At 36.8% G+C, this 22223-nt stretch overlaps 1 protein-coding gene across 10 annotated transcripts in view; it reads right to left on the reverse strand.

Annotated features, from left to right (window-relative positions):
* The window catches only part of ALMS1 (ALMS1 centrosome and basal body associated protein), a 232370-nt gene that overhangs the window by 26352 nt on the left and 183795 nt on the right, over positions 1-22223 (reverse strand). For 9 of the 10 annotated variants that reach the window (XM_059942945.1, XM_059942937.1, XM_059942939.1 and 6 more), the window contains one exon: positions 20369-21531. The exons of the other annotated variant lie outside the window; for it this stretch is intronic. In XM_059942945.1, the coding sequence (XP_059798928.1) occupies positions 20369-21531 (1163 nt within the window). The remainder of the gene's footprint in view (positions 1-20368; positions 21532-22223) is intronic. 10 annotated transcript variants of the gene reach the window in all.

Genomic DNA, 22223 nt, shown 5'->3' on the forward strand with positions numbered 1-22223 from the left:
TCTCAACCACTGCGCCACCAGGGAAGCCCCATAGTAGGGGACTTTAACACCCCACTTTCACCAATGGACAGATCATCCAAAATGAAAATAAATAAGGAAACACAAGCTTTAAATGATACATTAAACAAGATGGACTTAATTGATATTTATAGGACATTCCACCCAAAAACAACAGAATACACATTTTTCTCAAGTGCTCATGGAACATTCTCCAGGATAGATCATATCTTGGGTCACAAATCAAGCCTTGGTAAATTTAAGAAAATTGAAATCGTATCAAGTATCTTTTCCGACCACAACGCTATGAGACTAGATATCAATTACAGGAAAAGATCTGTAAATAATACAAACACATGGAGGCTACACAATACACTACTTAATAACGAAGTGATCACCGACGAAATCAAAGAGGAAATCAAAAAATTCCTAGAAACAAATGACAATGGAGACACGACGACCCAAAACCTATGGGATGCAGCAAAAGCAGTGCTAAGAGGGAAGTTTATAGCAATACAAGCCTACATCAAGAAACAGGAAACATCTCGAATAAACAACCTAACCTTGCATCTAAAGCAATTAGAGAAAGAAGAACAAAAAAACCCAAAGCTAGCAGAAGGAAAGAAATCATAAACATCAGATCAGAAATAAATGAAAAAGAAATGAAGGAAACAATAGCAAAAATCAATGAAACTAAAAGCTGGTTCTTCGAGAAGATAAACAAAAGTGATAAACCATTAGCCAGACTCATCAAGAGAAAAAGGGAGAAGACTCAAATCAATAGAATTAGAAATGAAAAAGGAGAAGTAACCACTGACACTGCAGAAATACAAAAGATCATGAGAGATTACTACAAGCAACTCTATGCCAATAAAATGGACAACCTGGAAGAAATGGACAGATTCTTAGAAATGCACAACCTACCGAGACTGAACCAGGAAGAAATAGAAAATATGAACAGACCAATCACAAGCACTGAAATTGAAACTGTGATTAAAGATCTTCCAACAAACAAAAGCCCAGGACCAGATGGCTTCACAGGCCAATTCTATCAAACATTTAGAGAAGAGCTAACACCTATCCTTCTCAAACTCTTCCAAAATATTGCAGAGGGAGGAACACTCCCCAACTCATTCTACGAGGCCACCATCACCCTGATACCAAAACCAGACAAAGATGTCACAAAGAAAGAAAACTACAGGCCAATATCACTGATGAGCATAGATGCAAAAATCCTCAACAAAATACTAGCAAACAGAATCCAACAGCACATTAAAAAGATTATACACCATGATCAAGTGGGGTTTATCCCAGGAGTGCAAGGATTCTTCAACATATGCAAATCAATCAATGTGATACACCATACTAACAAATTGAAGGAGAAAAACCATATGATCATCTCAATAGATGCAGAGAAAGCTTTCGACAAAATCAACACCCATTTATGATAAAAGCCCTGCAGAAAGTAGGCATAGAGGGAACTTTCCTCAACATAATAAAGGCCATATATGACAAACCCACAGCCAACATTGTCCTCAATGGTGAAAAACTGAAACCATTTCCACTAAGATCAGGAACAAGACAAGGTTGCCCACTCTCACCACTATTATTCAACATAGTTTTGGAAGTGTTAGCCACAGCAATCAGAGAAGAAAAAGAAATAAAAGGAACGCAAATCAGAAAAGAAGAAGTAAAGCTGTCACTGTTTGCAGATGACATGATACTATACATAGAGAATCCTAAAACTGCCACCGGAAAACTACTAGACCTAATCAATGAATTTGGTAAAGTAGCAGGATACAAAATTAATGCACAGAAATCTCTTGCATTCCTATACACTAATGATGAAAAATCTGAAAGTGAAATTAAGAAAACACTCCCGTTTACCATTGCAACAAAAAGAATAAAATATCTAGGAATAAACCTACCTAAGGAGACAAAAGACCTGTATGCAGAAAATTATAGGACACTGATGAAAGAAATTAAAGATGATACAAATAGATGGAGAGATAGACCATGTTCTTGGATTGGAAGAATCAACATTGTGAAAATGACTCTACTACCCAAAGCAATCTACAGATTCAATGCAATCCCTATCAAACTACCACTGGCATTTTTCACAGAACTAGAACAAAAAATTTCACAATTTGTATAGAAACACAAAAGACCCCGAATAGCCAAAGCAATCTTGAGAACGAAAAATGGAGCTGGAGGAATCAGGCTCCCTAACTTCAGACTATACTACAAAGCTACAGTAATCAAGACAGTATGGTACTGGCACAAAAACAGAAATATAGATCAATGGAACAGGATAGAAAGCCCAGAGATAAACCCACGCACATATGGACACCTTATCTTTGATAAAGGAGGCAAGAATATATACAGTGGAGAAAAGACAGCCTCTTCAATAAGTGGTGCTGGGAAAACTGGACAGGTATATGTAAAAGTATGAAATTAGAACACTCCCTAACACCATACACAAAAATAAACTCAAAATGGATTAAAGACCTAAATGTAAGGCCAGACACTATCAAACTCTTAGAGGAAAACATAGGCAGAACACTCTATGACATAAATCACAGCAAGATCCTTTTTGACCCAGCTCCTAGAGAAATGGAAATAAGAACACAAATAAACAAATGGGACCTAATGAAACTTAAAAGCTTTTGCACAGCAAAGGAAACCATAAACGAGACCAAAAGACAACCCTCAGAATGGGAGAAAATATTTGCAAATGAAGCAACTGACAGAGGATTAATCTCCAAGATTTACAAGCAGCTCATGCAGCGCAATAACAAAAAAACAAACAACCCAATCCAAAAATGGGCAGAAGACCTAAATAGACATTTCTCCAAAGAAGATATACAGATTGCCAACAAACACATGAAAGAATGCTCAACATCATTAATCATTAGAGAAATGCAAATCAAAACTACAATGAGATATCATCTCACACCAGTCAGAATGGCCATAAAAAAATGTAGAAACAATAAATGCTGGAGAGGGTGTGGAGAAAAGGGAACACTCTTGCACTGTTGGTGGGAATGCAAATTGATACAGCCGCTATGGAGAACAGTATGGAGGTTCCTTAAAAATCTAAAAATAGAATTACCATACGACCCAGCAATCCCACTACTGGGCATATACCCTGAGAAAACCATAATTCAAAAAAATTCATGTACCAAAATGTTCATTGCAGCTCTATGTACAATAGCCAGGACATGGAAGCAACCTAAGTGTCCATCGACAGATGAATGGATAAAGAAGATGTGGCACATATATACAATGGAATATTACTCAGCCATAAAAAGAAACGAAATTGAGTTATTTGTAGTGAGGTGGATAGACCTAGAGTCTGTCATACAGAGTGAAGTAAGTCAGAAAGAGAAAAACAAATACAGTATGTTAACACATATATATGGAATCTAAGAAAGAAAAAAAAACGGTCATGAAGAACCTAGGGGTAAGACAGGAATAAATACACAGGCCTACTAGAGAACGGACTTGAGGATATGGGGAGGGGAAGGGTAAGCTGTGACAAAGAGAGAGAGTGGCATGGACATATATACATTACCAAACGTAAAATAGGTAGCTAGTGGGAAGCAGCCGCATAGCACAGGGAGATCAGCTCGGTGCTTTGTGACCACCTAGAGGGGTGGGATAGGGAGGGTGGGAGGGAGGGAGACGCAAGAGGGAAGAGAAATGGGAACATATGTATATGTATAACTAATTCACTTTGTTATAAAGCAGAAACTAACACACCATTGTAAAGCAATTATACTCCAATAAAGATGTTAAAAAAATAAATAAATAAAAATAAAAAGAGTGGCCATGAACCTAGGAGTATACTTAACTCAACCCTTGGCAGCTGAAGTTTAAAAAATTTTTTTAACTTTATCTTGGCATAGAAACTGCATAGTAATTCTATTCTTTCACTCTGCTTCTAGAAGGATTTGTTATGACTAGTTTGGATGTTCAAACAGGTACTTTAGGCAGAAACTAGAACACAATGAAAAGCTTGAGAATTCTCTCTTCCAGCTCATAAGTAACGTTGTATGTTTGATCAGTCTGGCTGAGGTCACTTTTTAATTAATGTCACAAAGAAATTTTTATGGTTTCATATTAGAAAAGATGTGCTTCTTGTTTTAAAAAAAACATGAAAAATTAAAAAGAAAAAATGTATAATCCCATAATCTTCAAATAATCTAATATTTAATTTTGTTCCAGTCATATAAATACATGTAAATATTATATCTTGCTTTTTACCTCTTAGCATATAATGAAATTTATCCTTGGGTTCCAAGATACTGCTTTTGACTGTTGTTTGTCTCCATATATGTGTGATTGTGAAGAGTGATACGAAATTAGCCTGTTTTATAAAAAGGTAAGAAACACTGGTAAACATTTAATTAAATATACTAAAGCTCTCATTTTATTCTCTCATGGAGGTCTCTTTGTTTCATAGCTAGTTTGTGTTGTTCATTTGCCCCACTGCTGAAAACGTGGGCAACTGGAAATAATAAGAGGTCAAAAATACAGAGAAATCATTCATCTTCAGCTTTTTCTCTGTAAACAAAAACTGATAAATATGACTTCTTTTGTACTGACAGTAGTAAAGTATCCCTTTTCTTTGATCCCAATATACACCCAGACATTGAGAGAAAAAGATGGGAAAGGGAGGGGAAAAGAAAGAAAAAACAGGGAGAGAGAGAAAGAGCACAGAGACAAACACAGCAAGAACATGAGAGAAAGAGAGGAGAAAAGGAGTAACCAGAAAAACAAGAGATACATAGCAGAGACAGTGAGACAAGAGACAGCATGGGGTGGGGTGGAGGACAGCACAAGTGCACAGAATGCGGGTGCACAGAGGCAGAGAGAAAGAACACAGAAGCAGACAGGGTGCAAAGACACTGTAATAAGAGAAAAGCATGAACTATAGAGCCTGGGGACAGCCTGCATAGACACAGCAGAGAGAGGCACAGAAAGAATAAGTCAAAGAAAGAGTAGGTGTAATCAAAGGAAGAAGGGAAGAACAAGCAGGCAGTAGCACTTATTCCCTTATATTCACTCTAAACCCCTCAAATGTACATGACCTGGGTACACATGTTCAGGGAAAAAAAGCATTAGCATATCTAAGGAAACCTGGGTTAAAGATAAGATAGGCAGTTCCAAAAAGAAGAAATACGGTCAATAAACACACAAAAGAAACTAAAAACTCCATGTGATTAAAGAAACGTGGATCAGGATAGATACCATATTTCTGGCCTATGTGGCAAGTATTAACAAGAATGCTGTTGGCAGGTATTGACCAAAATATTATTGCACATTACTGGTGAACAAATAATTGAATCAACATTTCAGAAGGACAATTTAGTAGTGTGGATTAAACATTTTTAATGTGCATACTTGGTAACCCAGAAATTCCGTGTTTAGAAATGTTTCTCAAGGAAATTGAAAAATTCAAAAAGATGTAACAAGACTACCCATCGAAGTGCAGACTATGATAAAGAAAAATTCAAAAAAACCTTAAATATCTGTCATTAGGGACTAACTATTATATTTATACAATGGAACACATAAAGCTATTAACAATGACTACATAAATCTTTATTTACTGCATAGAAAGATGTCTATGATATACTAAGTGCAGAGCTTCAAAACAATATACATAGTATGATTTCATTTTTTTGGACTGTTGTTTCTCTCCATGTATGAACACGATTGTGAAGACTGATATGAAATCATCCTGTTTTATAAAAGTGTAGGAAACACTGGTAAACATTTAATTAAACATTAATAAAGCTTTCATTTTATGCTCTCATGGAGTTCTTCATTTGATATTTAGCTTCATTAGATTGTAGACCTAATAAAATATATCCAAGATAGGCAAGTAGGTATGCGAATCATAAAATATAAACCTGGAAGCTTATCTGTAATGTTAATCACGACTATTTCATGATGGTGAGAATTATGGGTGATTTCCAAGGTCTTTATATTTTATGTATTATCTAAACTCTTTATATTTAGTTATCTTTTTACTTTTATACTCAAAAGTAGTAAAATATCTTTTTTGACAAAAGTATTTAGTAATAAAGAGAAGAGAGAGATGTAAAGTGGTAGAAGCATCAATCACAGGGAAGCCCTTCACTCCACAGTCTATGATAAGGAGAGACATAAGCATGGTTCTAGCTGAGAGGAAGGAGCCTACAGAAAAGGAAGAAATCGAATATAAAAGAGAGAGAGAAAACAAAACTGAGAAAACAGATAATGGATTTTAGAAAATATGACAGCACAGAGACCTTAATGAACCTTTTCTTTCATAACTGAAAGACACAAACAAAAAGCATCAAAAAGTAAAAAAACAGGGTTTCCCTGAAGGCACAGTGGTTGAGAATCTGCCTGCCAAGGCAGGGGACATGGCTTCGAGCCCTGGTCAGGGAAGATCCCACATGCCGTGGAGCAACTAATCCTGTGTGCCACAGCTACTCAGCCTGTGCTCTAGAGCCCACAAGCCATAACTACTGAGCCCATGTGCCACAACTACTGAAGCCCACATGCCTAGAGCCCGTGCTCTACAACGAGAAGCCACCACAATGAGAAGCCTGCGCACCACAACGAAGAGTAGCCCCCGCTTGCCACAACCAGAGAAAGCCCATGCACAAAGACCCAACGCAGCCAAAATAAATAAATAAATAAATAAATAAATTTATTTAAAAAGTAAAAAAGTATTCAGAATCTAGGGAACAGACTCAACTCACACTACAAAATTCCAGAAATAATATCTAAAGAAACAACTGGGAATAAATATAAGGAGCCACCACAAAGCTCTCCCTACACAAAGGACCATACAGAAGGGTAAAAGGTGAGTCAACAATTCAAAATACCCCACTGGTATCTCAGAAAACGGACTGAGGTAATAAGTGGCCCAGGAGAAAGATAATGTCCCAATTGGAGACACGTTCCCTGTGAAAAAATAGCTCCTTATGTCCTTGCCAGAATGGTTTACTGTATGCCTACTCTGGCCAGGAAGAAGTCAGAAAAAGGGATGGGAAATAACCTTTTAAGTCTAAATGTCTTAGTTTTATTACTAAGATTTTCTAGAAAAAAATAAGGCCTCAGTCATATCACTGCCCACACAACAATGCTATGAAAGCAGCTGCCAGGTGACTTTACAGTAGTGTAATAGCAAAACTCCAAGGGCATGTCCTATAGAACAAGATACTTTCCTCACCTCCACACTTGATAAGGTGGCCATCAATTTATGAGTTTCAAAACAATGGCAGAGAAAAATGTCACCTACTGTAGCTGTCCAGAGTCCTAGAATCAATTACTATCTTTCTGCCTTTCCCAAACTCTGACGGACAAAAGAAATACAAGCCATACACAATGAGCCTTCAAGTTCATGTCCTAGGAAGGGGACTCAAGCAGTATCTTGTAAATAGGTAATAAGGTTGTCAAATGTGATCAAATAAATGGATGTGATCAAATAAATGGTTTCCACAGAACTGTTTTGAGATAAAGGTCATCTGAAAACAAAAGAGAAGGATTTATGAAAATATTTTATAGCATTAAAGTGGAAGAAAGGGGGCTTCCCTGGTGGCGCAGTGGTTAGGAATCCGCCTGCCAATGTAGGGGACACAGGTTCAAGCCCTGGTCCGGGAATATCCCATATGCTGCAGAGCAACAAAGCCAGGGTTCCACAATTACTGAGCCTGTGCTCTAGAGCCCGCGAGCCACAAGTACTGAGCTCACGCGCCACAACTACTGAAGCCTGCGTGCCTAGAGCCCGTGCGCCACAACAAGAGGAGCCACGGCAATGAGAAGCTCGTGCACCACAATGAAGAGTAGCCCCTGCTCACCGCAACTAGAGAAAGCCCGGGCGCAGCAATGAAGACCCAACGCAGCCAAAACTAAATAAATAAAATAAATAAATTTATAAAGAAAAAAGTGGAAGAAAGGAAGGAAAAAAAGAAGGGAAAGAATTTATTTTGCCAGAAGGTTTACCCATTTTAGTCAATAAAGAATTTGTACTCTCACTCTAGACAAAAATTTTAAAAGAACATGGACTTAATGAAATGGATCCAAGATAAGCTAGGACAATACAGGGAGACTAAAAGGTAGCTGACAAATTAACACACTTCATCTAAAAATTAATGAATGTCTGCCATGTGTTGGAAAACCAAGGACAGGTACCAAAGGAAAAAACCTGACAGAAATGAAGGGAGACATAGACAATTCAATAGTTAATAGCTGGAGACTGCAATATTACACTTTCAAAATGGATAGAAAAACTCGACAGACCAATAAGGAAATAGAAGGCTTGAACAACACTATAATCCAACTAGACCTAAAGACATATACATAATACTCCAACCAACAGAAGCAAAATACACATTCTTCTGAGGGCACGTATAATGTTCTCCAGGAGAGACCATATGCTAGGCCATAAAACAAGTCACAATACATTTACAAATTATACAAAGTATGTTTTCTGACCACAATGGAATGAAACTAGAAATCAATAAGGAAATTTGGGATTTTAAAAAGTACAGAGAAATTAAACGACACACTCTTAACTACCAATGTTCAAAGAAGAAATCACAAGGGCAATTAGAAAATACTTTGAGATGAATGAAAACGAAAGCAAAACATCCCAAAACCTTTGGGATGCAGTGAAGGCAGAGCTTACAGATATTTGTATCTGTAAATGTCCATATTAAAAGAAGAAAGATTTCGAAACTATAACCTCACCTTCAACCTTAAGAAACCAGAAAAAGAAGACCAAATAAAACCCAAAGCAGGCAAAATGAAGGAAATTATATAGATTAGAATGAAAATAAATGAATCAGAGAATCAAAAAAAGAGAAAAATCAAAGAAATCAAAAGTTGGTTCTTTGAAACGGTCAACAAAAATGGACAAATCTTTAGCTAGAACTCACCAAAGGAAAAAAGGGGAAAACTCAAATCATTTACATTAAGAATGAACCAGGAGATGTTACTACCAATCACACAGAAATTAAAAAGGATCATAAGGGAATATTATGAAAAATCACATGTCAACAAATTAGGTAACCTAGATGAAATAAGACAAATTCCTAGAAAAACAACCTACCAAAACTGACTCAAGCAAAAATAGAAAATCTGAACAGGCCTATAATAAGGACAGAGGCTGAGTCAGTAATCAGAAAACACCCCCGAAAGAAAAGCCCAGGCCCAAACTGGTGAATTCTAAAAAACATTTAAAGTAGAATTAACAACAACCATTCACAAACTCAAAAAACAACATCATCATCAAAACAAAATGAGAAGAAGGATCACTTCCCAATTCTTTCTATAAGGAGAGTATTACCCTGATAAAAAAGGCAACGATACAGTAAAACTACAGACCAATACCCCTTATGAATATAGAAGGAAAATCCTCAACAAAATACTAGCAAACTGAATCCAGCAACACAGAAGAGGGATTATACATGAAAACCAAGAGGAATTTATCCCAGGAAGGCAAAGTTGGTTCAATATATGATTATCAATCAACGTAACACACCATCTTCATAAAGAAAACATAGGATCATTTCATTATACATAGAAAAAGCATATGGCAAAACCCAAAAACCTTCCATAATAAAAACACTCAACAAAACAGGAATAGAAGAGAACTTCCTCAACCTGATAAAGGGCATTTATAAAAAAACTCACAGGGGCTTCCCTGGTGGCGCAGTGGTTGAGAATCTGCCTGCTAATGCAGAGGAAACCGGTTCGAGCCCTGGTCTGGGAAGATCCCACATGCCGCGGAGCAACTGGGCCCGTGAGGCACAACTACTGAGCCTGTGCGTCTGGAGCCTGTGCTCCGCAACAAGAGAGGCCACGATAGTGAGAGGCCCGCGCACCGTGATGAAGAGTGGCCCCCGCTTGCTGCAACTAGAGAAAGCCCTAGCACAGAAACGAAGACCCAACATAGGAATCAATCAATCAATCAATAAATCTTTAAAAAAAAACAAAAACAAACCTCACAGCTAACATCATGCTTAATGACCAGAAAGATTTCTCCTTAAAATCAGGAACAAGACAAGGATATTCATTCGTAACACTTCGATTCAACACAGTACTGGAGGTTCTAGCAAGGGCAACTAGGCAAGAAAAAGAGATAAATGACATGACATTGGAAAGAAGAAGGAAAACTATCTCTATTTGTAAATGACACAATATTTTATACAGAAAACACTAAGGAACACACAAACACAAATTACTCAAACTTATAAGCAAGTTCAGCAAAGTTGCACGAACCAAAATAAATACAAAAATCAGTAATATTCCTGTACAACAAGGAAAATTCCCAAAATGAACTTAAGAAAACAATACTAGTTACAATGGTATCAAAAAGAATAAAATACTCAGGGATACTTTTAACAACAGAAGTGCCAAACTACAAAGAAGTGGAACCCACAAACATCGTTGAAGAAACTAAAGATGACCTAAATAAATGGAAAAACACCCCAGTTCATGGATTAGAAGATTTAATATCGTTATGACAGCAGTACTCCCTAAATTTTTCTACAGTTTCAATGCAATCCCTACCCAAGATTCAAGTTGTCTTTTCTTTTTTTTCTTTTTGGCAGAAATTGACAAGCTGATCTGAATATTCCTATGACCTAAGAATAGATAAAACAATCTTGAAAAAGAAAAAACAAAGTTGGAGGAGTCACACTAATTAGACAGTGTGGTAGTGGCATAAAGAGTGACATATAGATCAATAAAATAGGGTTTATAGTCTAGAATAAACCCTTACATTTATAATCAATCGCTTTTTTTTCATTTTTTAAGTTTATTTTTATTTTTTCTGATTTTTTTTTTTCTTATGATCAATTGATTTTTGCCAAGGGCGCCCAGACAATTCAATGGAAGAAAGGGTAGTCTTTGCAACAAATGGTACTAAGACACTGGATATCTACAGGCAAAAGAATAAAACTGTACTACCTCAACGCCACATACAAAAGTTAACTAAAAAATGATCATAGAACTAAAAGTAAGAACTAAAATTATAAAACTTTTAGAAGAAAAAAAAGAGTCAATATTTTGTAACCTTGGGTTAGACAATAGTTTTAGATATGACATGAAAAGCACAAGTGACAAAAGAAGAAACAGACAAATTGTACTTTGTCAAAATTAAAACTTTTGTACCACAAATAAAATCATCAAGAAGTGAAAAGAACGGCACAGAATGAAAGAACATGTTTGCAAAACATATCCTAATAAGGGACTTGTATTCAGAATAGACAAAGAAACACAATTCAGTAATAAAATGACAAATAAGCCAATTTTAAAATGGGCAAAGGATCGGAATAGACATTTCTCTAAAGGTAAACAAATGGCCAATAAGCATATGAAAAGATGTTCAACATCTTAGTCATTAGCGAAATGCAAATTAAAATCAGTAAAAAGTGAGATACCTCTTCACACCCATTAAGATAGCTATTATCAAAAGACAGACAACAGGGCTTCCCTGGTGGCGCAGTGGTTGAGAATCTGCCTGCCAATGCAGGGGACGCGGGTTCAACTGGGCCCGTGAGCCACAATTACTGAGCCTGAGCGTCTGGAGCCTGTGCTCCGCAACAAGAGAAACTGCGATAATGAGAGGCCCACGCACCGCGATGAAGAGTGGCCCCCACTTGCCACAACTAGAGAAAGCCCTCGCACAGAAACGAGGACCCAACACAGCCAGAAATAAATAAATAAATAAATAAATTAAAAAAAAAAAAAAAAAAAAAAGACAGACAACAAGTGTTGATCAGGATGTAGACAAACTGAAATTTGATCCAGGTGGGAATATAAAATGGTGCAGCCACTTTGGAAAACACTTTGGCAGTTACTCAGAAGCTTAAACAGTTACCATATGATCCAGCAATTCTACTCCTAGGTATATAAGTAAGAAAATTGAAGGAACATGTCCACACAAAAACCTGTACATTAATGTTTATAGCAGCATTTTTCATCATGGCCAAAAAAGCAAAACAATCCACATGTCCAAGAACTCATGAATAAACATGTTGTATATGTATTTGAAATACTGTTTGTTACTGTTCATAACAAACAACAAGTACTGATTCCTGCTACAAAATGGATGAACCTTGAAAATATTAAGTAAAAGAAGCCAGACACAAAAGGCCACACATTGCATGATTTGCTTATAGAAAATGTGCCCAGTGGGCAAATCCATAGATACAGAAAGTAGATTAATGGTTGAAGGCTAGGAAATGACTGTGAAGGGGCACAGGGTTTCTTTTTGGTATGACAAAAAGTTCTGGAATTAGTGGTGACAGTTGTATAACCTCCTCTGAATATACTAAAAACCACGGAATTGTATACTTTACAAGAATGAATTGTAAGGTATGTAAATTTTATTTTTAAAAAATCAATAGAGATTGACCAACACTGAGACATACCCTGGGAAAGTAAGAAAACTTAGATTTTAAAAACCCAACAACAATCCAGGATCAAATAGGGAAAAACTATTAGGGTTGCCTCTGGCACAGAAATATTAAATGTATGTACCCAGAAACAGGGAGCAAATCTGACTGAGTTTTGAATTAAAGATTATTATTCAAAAGTTTTATACCCAAACAAATTGTTATTCCTACACAAAGGTTACAGAATGATAATCTCCAATTTATAAGAACTGAAGAGATGCTCACTCCTGAACAACTGTTGAAAAATCTAGCTAAACAATAAAATTATTTAAATTAATAAACTCACAGTTACACTGAAAAGACTCATGATACTGACCCTCTTTAAAAAACACATAAAATGGTGATTTTGCTTATAACATGGAAGAAAAATGTTATACTTCTTAAAAATAAAGCTAATCAATACAGTAGTAATACTACCATAATGAACTGAGACAACATTCACAAAATATAATGAATATTGTTATTTTGGGGGAAGTGTGTGTAGGTGGGGAGTGGGGAGAAGTAGGGCAAGTGCAACCAGTTTCTTAATTTTTCATATAATGGAGTCAATAGATACTATTTCATATCTGGGTGATACATTGAGACAGTGGCTTAAGCATATTTGTTAATTACATGGCTGTTAAGTTAGCAAAAAAACAACTCAAAGAAAATCATATAGCAATAAAAAATATTGAAAACAGTAAGAAATCATTAAAAATGATAAGAAACCCTGAAGAACCAAAATAATTTTGAAAAAGAACAACAAAGTTGGAGGATTCACACTTCCTGATTTTGAAACAGTAATACAATAATAGTGTGGAACTGGCATAAAGATAAATAGATCAATGGACTAGAACAGAGAGCCCAGAAATAAACCTTTGTGCCACATGGTCAAATGATCTCTGACCCTTGACAAGGGGCCAAGACCATTCAACAGGAAAACAGCAGTCTCCTTAACAAATGGTGCTGGGAAAACTGGATATCCACATGCTCTTAAAAAGAATGAAATGGGGGGGAAAAAAAAAGAATGAAGTTGGAGCCTTATCTTACATCATATACAAAAATTAGCTCAAAATGGAATAAAGACCTAAAACCATAACATTCTTGGAAGAACACACAGGGGAAAAGCTTCATGGCACTGGACTTGGTAATGACTTCTTAGATATGACACCAAAAGCACAGGCAGCAAAAGTAAAACTCGACAATTGGGACTACATCAGTATTAAAAATTTCTGGGCATCAAAGGACACAATCAACAAAGGTGAGAAGGCAGCCCACTGATTGGGAGAAAAATTTATAAATGATATATCTGATAAGACGTTAATACTCAGAATATGTAAAGAACTTCTACAACTCAATGACCAAAAAATAACACGATTCAAGAATGGGCAAAGTGGGCTTCCCTGGTGGCGCAGTGGTTCAGAATCTGCCTGCCAGTGCAGGGGACATGGGTTCGAGCCCTGGTCTGGGAAGGTCCCACATGCCGCGGAGCAACTAGGCCCGTGAGCCACAACTACTGAGCCTGCGCGTCTGGAGCCTGTGCTCCGCAACAAGACAGGCCGCGATAGTGAGAGGCCCGCGTACCGCGATGAAGAGTGGCCCCTGCTCGCCGCAACTAGAGAAAGCCCTCGCACAGAAACAAAGACCCAACACACCCAAAAATAAATAAATAAATTAAAAAAAAAAAAAAAAAAGAATGGGCAAAGTACTTGAATAGACATTTCTCCAAAGATGATATACAAATGGCCAAGAAGTATATAAAGAGATGCTCAATATAATCATGAAAGAAATGCAAATCAAAAACATATCACTTCATACACACTAGGATGCCACTATAAAAAAAAAACAGAAAATAACAAGTGTTGACAAAGATGTGGAAAAAGTGGAACCATTGTGTGCTGTTGGTGGGACTGTAAAATGGGCAGCTGCTGTGGAAAACAGTAGGGTGGTTCCTCAAATAATTAAAAATAGAACTACCATATAATCCAGCCATTCCACTTCTGGATATGTAACCCCCAAAATTGAAAGCAGGATCTTGAATGGATATTTGTACACTCATGTTCATAGCAGCATTATTCACAATGGCCTAAAGGTGGAAGCAACACAAGTATCTATTAACGGATGGATGAATGAATGAACAAACAAAATGTGGTATATACATACAGTGCATTCAGTCTTAAAAAAAAGACAATCCTGTCAGATGGTACAACACTGATGAGCCTTGAGGACATTATACTAAGTGAAATAAACTTGTTACTTAAAGACAAATACTGTATTCCAATTACGTGAGGTACCTAGAGTAGTCAAATTCTCAGAATGGTGGTTGCTAGTGGCTTGAGCATAAGGTGGAATGGGGAGTTGCTATTTGAGTCAGTGTAGAAATTCAGTTTTGCAAGATGAAAAGAGTTCTAGAGATGGGTGACAGTGATGTCTGCACAACAATATGAATGTATTTAATACCATTAAACTACACCATGCACAAAAATAAATTCAAAATGGATTAAAGACTTAAATGTTAAGAACTGAAACCAAAACCAGAAAAAAAGACAAAACTTCTTGAAGAAAACATAGGCACTAATAAGCTCTTTGACACTGATCTTAGTAATTTTTTTTTGGATATGTCTCCTCAGGCAAGGGAAACAGAACCAAAAATAAACAAATGGGACTACATCAAACTAAAGAGCTTTTCCAAGGTGAAGTGAACTATCATCTACTGAATGGGAGAAGATATCTGCAAGCAATCTATCTGATAAGGGGTTAATACCCAGAATATACAAAGAACTCATACAACTCAACATCAAAAACCCAAACAACCTGATTTTAAAAAATGGGCAAAGGATCTGAATAGACATTTTTGCAAAGAAGACATACAGATGGCCAAGAGGCACATGAAAAGATGCTCAACATCACTAATCATCAGGGAAATGAAAATCAAAACCACAATGAGAGGGGCTTCCCTGGTGGCGCAGTGGTTGAGAATCTGCCTGCCAATGCAGGGGACACGGGTTCGAGCCCTGGTCTGGGAAGATCCCACATACCGCGGAGCAACTGGGCCCGTGGGCCACAATTACTGAGCCTGTGCGTCTGGAGCCTGTGCTCCGCAACAAGAGAGAATGCAATAGTGGGAGGCCCGTGCACCATGATGAAGAGTGGCCCCCGCTTCCCACAACTAGAAAAAGCCCTCGCACAGAAACGAAGACCCAACACAGCCATAAATTAATTAATTAATTAATTTAAAAAACAAAAAACAAAAAGAAAAACCACAATGAGATATCACCTCACACCTGTGAGAATGGCTATTAGCAAAATACAACAAGTACTGGCAAGGATGAAGAGAAAAGGGAACACTCGTGCACTGTTGGTGGGAATGTAAATTGGTGCAGCCACTATGGAAAACAGTTTGGAGGCTCCTCACAAAATTAAAAACAGAACTATCACATGATCCAACAATTAACATATGGGTATTTTTCTGAAGAAAACAAAAACACTAATTTGAAAAGATATATACACCCCTATGTTCACTGCAGCATTACTTACAATAGCCAAGATATGGAAGCAACCTAAATGCCCATGGATAAAGAAAATGTGGTGTATATATTTATGAAATGGAATATTGCTCAGCCATAAAAAGAATGAAATCTTGCCATTTGCAACAACATGGATGGACCTAGAGGGTATTATGCTAAGTGAAATCTAAAAACCAAAACAAACAAACATAACAAAACAGAAACAGAGTTATAGATAGAAAACAAACAGGTGGTTGTCAGAGGGGAGGTGGGGAAGGGAGGAAAGAAATAGGTGAGGGAGATTAAGAAGTACAAACTTCCAGTTGTAAAATAAATGAGTCACGGGTATTAAGTGTACAGTGTGGAGAATACAGTCAATAACTATGTAATATCTTTGCATAGTGACATATCGTAACTAGACTTACCGTGGTGTTTGAAATGTATAGAAATATCAGATCACTATTTTGTGCACAGGAACTAACATAATGTTATAGATTAATTATACTTCAGAAACAAAATAACAAACTCATAGAAAGAGATCAGATTTGTGGTTAACAGAGGCAATGGGTGGGGGGAGGGAGTGGGAATTGGTTGAGGGCAGTCAAACTTCCAGTTATAAGGTAAACAACTCTTGGGGATGTAATGTACAACATGATAAATAAAACTAACACTGCTGTATATTATATAAGAAAGTGATTAAGAGAGTAAATCCTAAGAGTTCTCATCACAAGGAAAATATTTTTTTCTATGTCTTTAATTTTGTATCTGTATGAGATGATAGATGTTCACTAAACTTACTGAGATAATCATTTCCTGATGTATGTAAGTCAAATCATTATGCTGTACTCAAACAAACAGTGTTGTATGTCAATTAAATCAATAAAACTGGAAGAAAAATAAATAAACTAGAATTACAAAGAAAAAATGGTTAAGATGATAAATTTTTTATGCATATATTATCACAATTAAAAATAATATAGAAAAAGAAAGAAAACACGAGAATCAAATACTTAGGAATAAATTTAGACAAGAAGGTATAACACTTGTACGTTGGCAACTACCAGACCTTACTGGAAGAAATTAAAGACCTAAATAAATTGAAAAACATCCTGTGTTCATCGGCTGGAAGACAGACAATGTTGTTAAGATGGCAATACACCCCAAAGCAAGCTACATATTAAATGCAATTAATATAAAATTCCCAACAACCTTTTCAGCAGAAATGAAAAAAAGCTGATCCTAAAATTCATATGGAGACACAAGGGCCCTGATTGGCCAAAACAGTCTTTAAAAAGAACAAAGTTGGAAGACTCATACTTCTCAATTTAAAAATTACTACAAAGCTCCAGTAACCAGATCAGTGCAGTAATGGCATATAGATCGGCACATAGATCAATGGAACAGAACTGAGAGCCTAGAAATACACCCTCACATCTATGGTCAACTGATTTTTGACAAGGGTGCCAAGACCATTCAATGCACAAAGAACAGTCTCAACAGCTGATTTTGGGACAATTCCATGTGGAAAGAATGTTTGACCCCTACCTCATACCATATAAATAAATTAATTCAATATACATCCAAGATGCAAATGAAAGAACTAAAAGTATAAAATTCTTGAAAGAAAATATTTGGACAAATCTTCATGACTTTGGATTTGGCAATGGTTTCTTAAATATGACAACAAAAGCACAAGCAACAAAAGAAAAAATAGGTACACTGGGGCTTCATTGAAAGTAAACTGCTGTGCTTCACAAAACAGTAGTAAGTGAGTGAAAACACAACCCAGAGAGTGGAAGCAAATATTTGCAAATTACACATCTGATAAGATTCCACAATCCAGAATATATAAAGAACTCTTACAACTCAAAAACAAAAAGGCCAAACAACTTAATTAAAAAGTGGGCAGGGACTTCCCTGGTGGCGCAGTGGTTAAGAATCCACCTGACAACACAGGGTTCAAGCCCTGGTCCAGGAAGATCCCACATGCCACGGAGCAACTAAGCCCAGGCGCCACACTACTGAGCCTGCGCTCTAGAGCCCATGAGCCACAACTACTGAGCCAGCAAGCCACAACTACTGAAGCCCATGCACCTAGGGCCCGTGCTCTGCAACAAGACATGCCACCGCAATGAGAAGCCCACATGCCACAACGAAGAGTAGCCCCCGCTCGCCACAACTAGAGAAAACCTATGCACAGCAACGAAGACCAAATGCAGCAAAAAATTAATTAATTAACTAATTAACTAAATTTTAAAAATGGCCAACACACACATAAAAAGATACTTAACATCATTAGTCATTATGCAAAGGGAAAGGCAAAACAAACCACAATCAAAATGACAATGAGTATGAGATACCACTTTGTACCTACTGGGGTGGCAAAAAAATTTAAAAAAGTAAATAAAGAGTGTTGGTGAATGTGGAGAAATTGGAACCCTTAGAAATTGTTGCTGGGAATGTAAAATGGTGTGGCCACTGTGAAAAACAGTTTGACGGTTCCTAAATAAGCTTAAAATAAAATTACCAAATGACCCAGCATTTTCAACTCTTAAGTGTATACCCAAAAGAACTGTATGTAGGTGTTCAAATAAAAACTTGTACACAAATGTTCACATCAGGTCTATTCACAATAGCCAAAAGGTAGAAACAACCTAAATGTCCACGAATGGATGAACAGATAAATAAAATATGTCTAAACATATAATATTATTCAGCCATAAAAAGCAATGAAGTACTGACAGATGTTAGGACATGGATAAATCTCAGAAAGATTATTCTAGAGTCAAAGAAGACTGACACAAAGGCCACATATGATATGATTCCAATTAAATGAAATAACCAGAATAGGCAAGGTCACAGAGGCAAAAAGTAGATTAGTGATTGACAGGGGCTGGTAGGAAGGGGGAATAGAGAGTAACTGCTTAATGGGTATGAGGTTTCCACTAGGGTGATGAAAAAGCACTGGAACTAGATAGTGGTGATAGTTGTAAAACACTGAATATACTCAGTGCCACTGAACTGCATACTTTAAAATGATAAAACTGTAAACTTTGTTACGTATATGTATTTTAGTACACACACCAAAAAACCCTCTATCTGCATCCTTTCCCCCTACCTCCTCTATGGAACAAAAAGCCTCAATCTGTGTCTGTCCCAATTTTTGGCTTACTTTAAAAAAGAGTCTTATTGTACTATTTATATGTGTAATTACTGTCATTTAATACCTACCAAAAACTCAATTGAGAAATAATATTTATGGTTAAATGTCTGAATGTTTTGTGCCTTCTTTCAGCTAAACTAGTGGTCTCCAAATTGTTTTGATCATGGGGTCCCACTGATAAAATATTTTTGAGTACAAACTACTAAAGTAGATATTTATTTATAAATTATATATTATTGCTATACTCATACACTGTAAAACATACACAAAAATATAAATTTTAAAAGGTTCATACTCCAATGAACCATTTTGCAAGTATCCCTATTTGGAGAGCACCTCTCCAAATCAATTTTATCTTGGGTTAAAGTAATGGTCTGCATTTACTGACCCCTTGAAATCTGCCTTTATGGAATTCCCTAAACTAAGGCCCTATTAGCCTTATATGATTGTTGTTACTGAGAATGTACTCTAAGGACGCCATTGAGGATTTTGTTACACCGCAACGCCTTCTTTATGAGGACAGACGAGAGAAATTTAAGAAGTCTTAGTACCAGAAATATCTGTAATGCTTTTGAAAATTTCGCTTGCTTTTATATTAGAGTTACGTAAGTGATCACAAAATTCCAGCAACACTAATTGCTAGAAAACATAAAGCAAAATTTGTGGCTCATTTTTAGCAACCATATCCACAAGGTATCAACTTGCCTTCCCGTCACTCTTAATTCTTCATGTATTTATTTTTCAAATCATGTTGTAGCTCACCCCTCCCTGGCTTCAGTCTAATTTTCCATCATTCCAATTCTTCATTTACTTAAAAAACAATCATATCATATTACTTATATATGTATGTGTCTCTGTGTGTGTGTGTGTGTGTGTGCTTAAAAGCACCTCAAAATTTCTTAAAAGACAGGGAGGAATGAATAAACAAAAACCAAAAGGCAAAAAAAACAGGCAATATTGTTCAGAATGGAGGTCATTCTAAACTTGAAGCTCCCCTGTACCAAAGGTATAGACTTTGCAGATTTTGAAGCATTTAGCAGCAAAGCCTTTCATCCAAAGGGTAATTCGTAAATGAGTGTTGATGAAAAGAATGACAACTGAAACAGTAATGTACTACACTTTCTCACTCTTTTCCAGCTGGTAAGAAATGTTATAATGAGGAAAGGGCAACTGGCTTTTTTTCCCCTGTGGGCAAAGTTTAACTAAAAAGTCCATGAAAAATGCAGTCACATTGCCAGATGGAATTTGTAGCCATGTACCTGGACGTGTTTCCTTCTGGTGTGCTCTGAAGTAATTTGGGGGTAACCTGTATTCAATGGTTTCTTGTTTTTCTCGCTCCGCTTCTCAAGGTGTCTCCTCTGATGGTCGGTGATGCTGCTGTCTAGTTTAATTCGCCTGGGTGACAAACAAACTCTTTCATGGCCAAAAGCATGGATCAGTCGGGCAGTATCAATGGTGGAAATAGAGCTGCTCCTCTCATGCAGAGTCACTTCCTTATCTGTTTGGGTCAATATATCTGATTCCACAGAAGTGGTGGTGGAAAGGATGTTGGTGGCAGTATCTGTGAGCAGCTCACTCTCCTCTGAGTGTCTAGAATCTGAAGAAGTGTTATTTATATAATGAAAACCTGGCTGTTTTCTCAGAATATATTTATCAAATTTAATCTGTTCAATTTTAATCTGATTGGACCTCCTAGCTTGATGAGTAGAAAGAACCTTGTTTTTTTTAAGATCGCCTGTGTTTTTATGGCATTTCTCCAGGCTTTTATACCGTTTCTTTTTCTGAAGCTTGTTGTTCTGCTGTTGCCGTCTACCACTCCATTCCTTAACATCTTGTTCCCCCTTGCTATCATCCTGTGTACTTTCTGAGGGCTGGAGAGAATGTGTGATGGGACGCTGAAGAAGTTTAGCCAAACGATCAAGTCGCTCCACCAAGGAAAGTTCCTTCTTGGCACTGAACTCAGGAGGTTTCTGTTGCCTCTGTCGCTCCTGATACCTGTTCCAGAGTTCATTTAAACTCACAGTGTGCTGAGTTGTTAACTCTGGGGTGGCCTTATGATCCCTTTTTAGGTCATTAACTTGTTTGTCATATTTTGGAAAATCTCTAGCCTGACTTTTAGTAGTATGCTGTACTTCTTTGTTTTCCAAGTTTACATTGATACTGAGGCTCTCTATTGTGGTATAATCTGACTTTGTCTTTGCCACATTTTGATAAGAGGAAGGAAGACAAGTGTGTTCTCTTTGTTTGTCTGGATGATGCTGAAAGGAATCTTTCCAAGAATGCCTCATGAAAACTCTTCTTCCTAAGGATTCATGGCAAAAATCTTGATCACTTGGTAGGTGCACTGGATGATGAAAGTAAAACTTAGCTGACCTGAAGACAGAATGGGTGGTATTTTCAAATTCTGAATGACATCTGGACTCTGAAAAGGCGAAAAAAAAAAAAGATTTTGAAGGACTTTCAAAATATTTGTATTGCCTTTAGAAGTGGTATTCACATTTAATTCTTTAGATACAAAACAAAGACTGAAGGAAAGAATGGTCTATATAAAGATTCAGAAAATTCACTGCCTGGACAAAGGACTCATGCCTTGTGCCTAGTGGTCAGATTGGCATGGTAATAGTTTAAGAGACTCAGGATCAAAAGACCCAGATTCTGGGCTGGATTCTGCCACAGACTGGCTGTATGACCTTGAGGAGGGCATTTAGCTTCTTGGGATTGTAACAGCAGCTGCTATGTATTACTGCTTGCTATGTGTGGGGTATTATGATATATGCTCTATATCTGTTTTTTTCCCTTTTTGTGAACCATCTTCACACCACCTTAATTTTTGGTATTGTGGTAAAATACACCTAATATAAATTACCATCTTCCATCTTCACATTTTAACAGTCATTCTATATCAAAATAGGCATTTTAAGATGTAGAACATCTTAACAACTATAAACCGTAATTGTAAACATTAATTCAGTTTCCATATACATTTTTAGAGTTCTAAGTCATGGAAGAAACAGACATACACATGAAACAAAGTATCACTTGTAACTATGGGATCCATTTTACCTTCTCTATAGATTAGTGGTAATCAGAATTTTCACTAAATACTCTGGGAAT

The sequence above is a fragment of the Balaenoptera ricei genome, chromosome 13, assembly GCF_028023285.1.
Source record: "Balaenoptera ricei isolate mBalRic1 chromosome 13, mBalRic1.hap2, whole genome shotgun sequence".
In the NCBI taxonomy this organism is placed as follows: domain Eukaryota; kingdom Metazoa; phylum Chordata; class Mammalia; order Artiodactyla; family Balaenopteridae; genus Balaenoptera; species Balaenoptera ricei.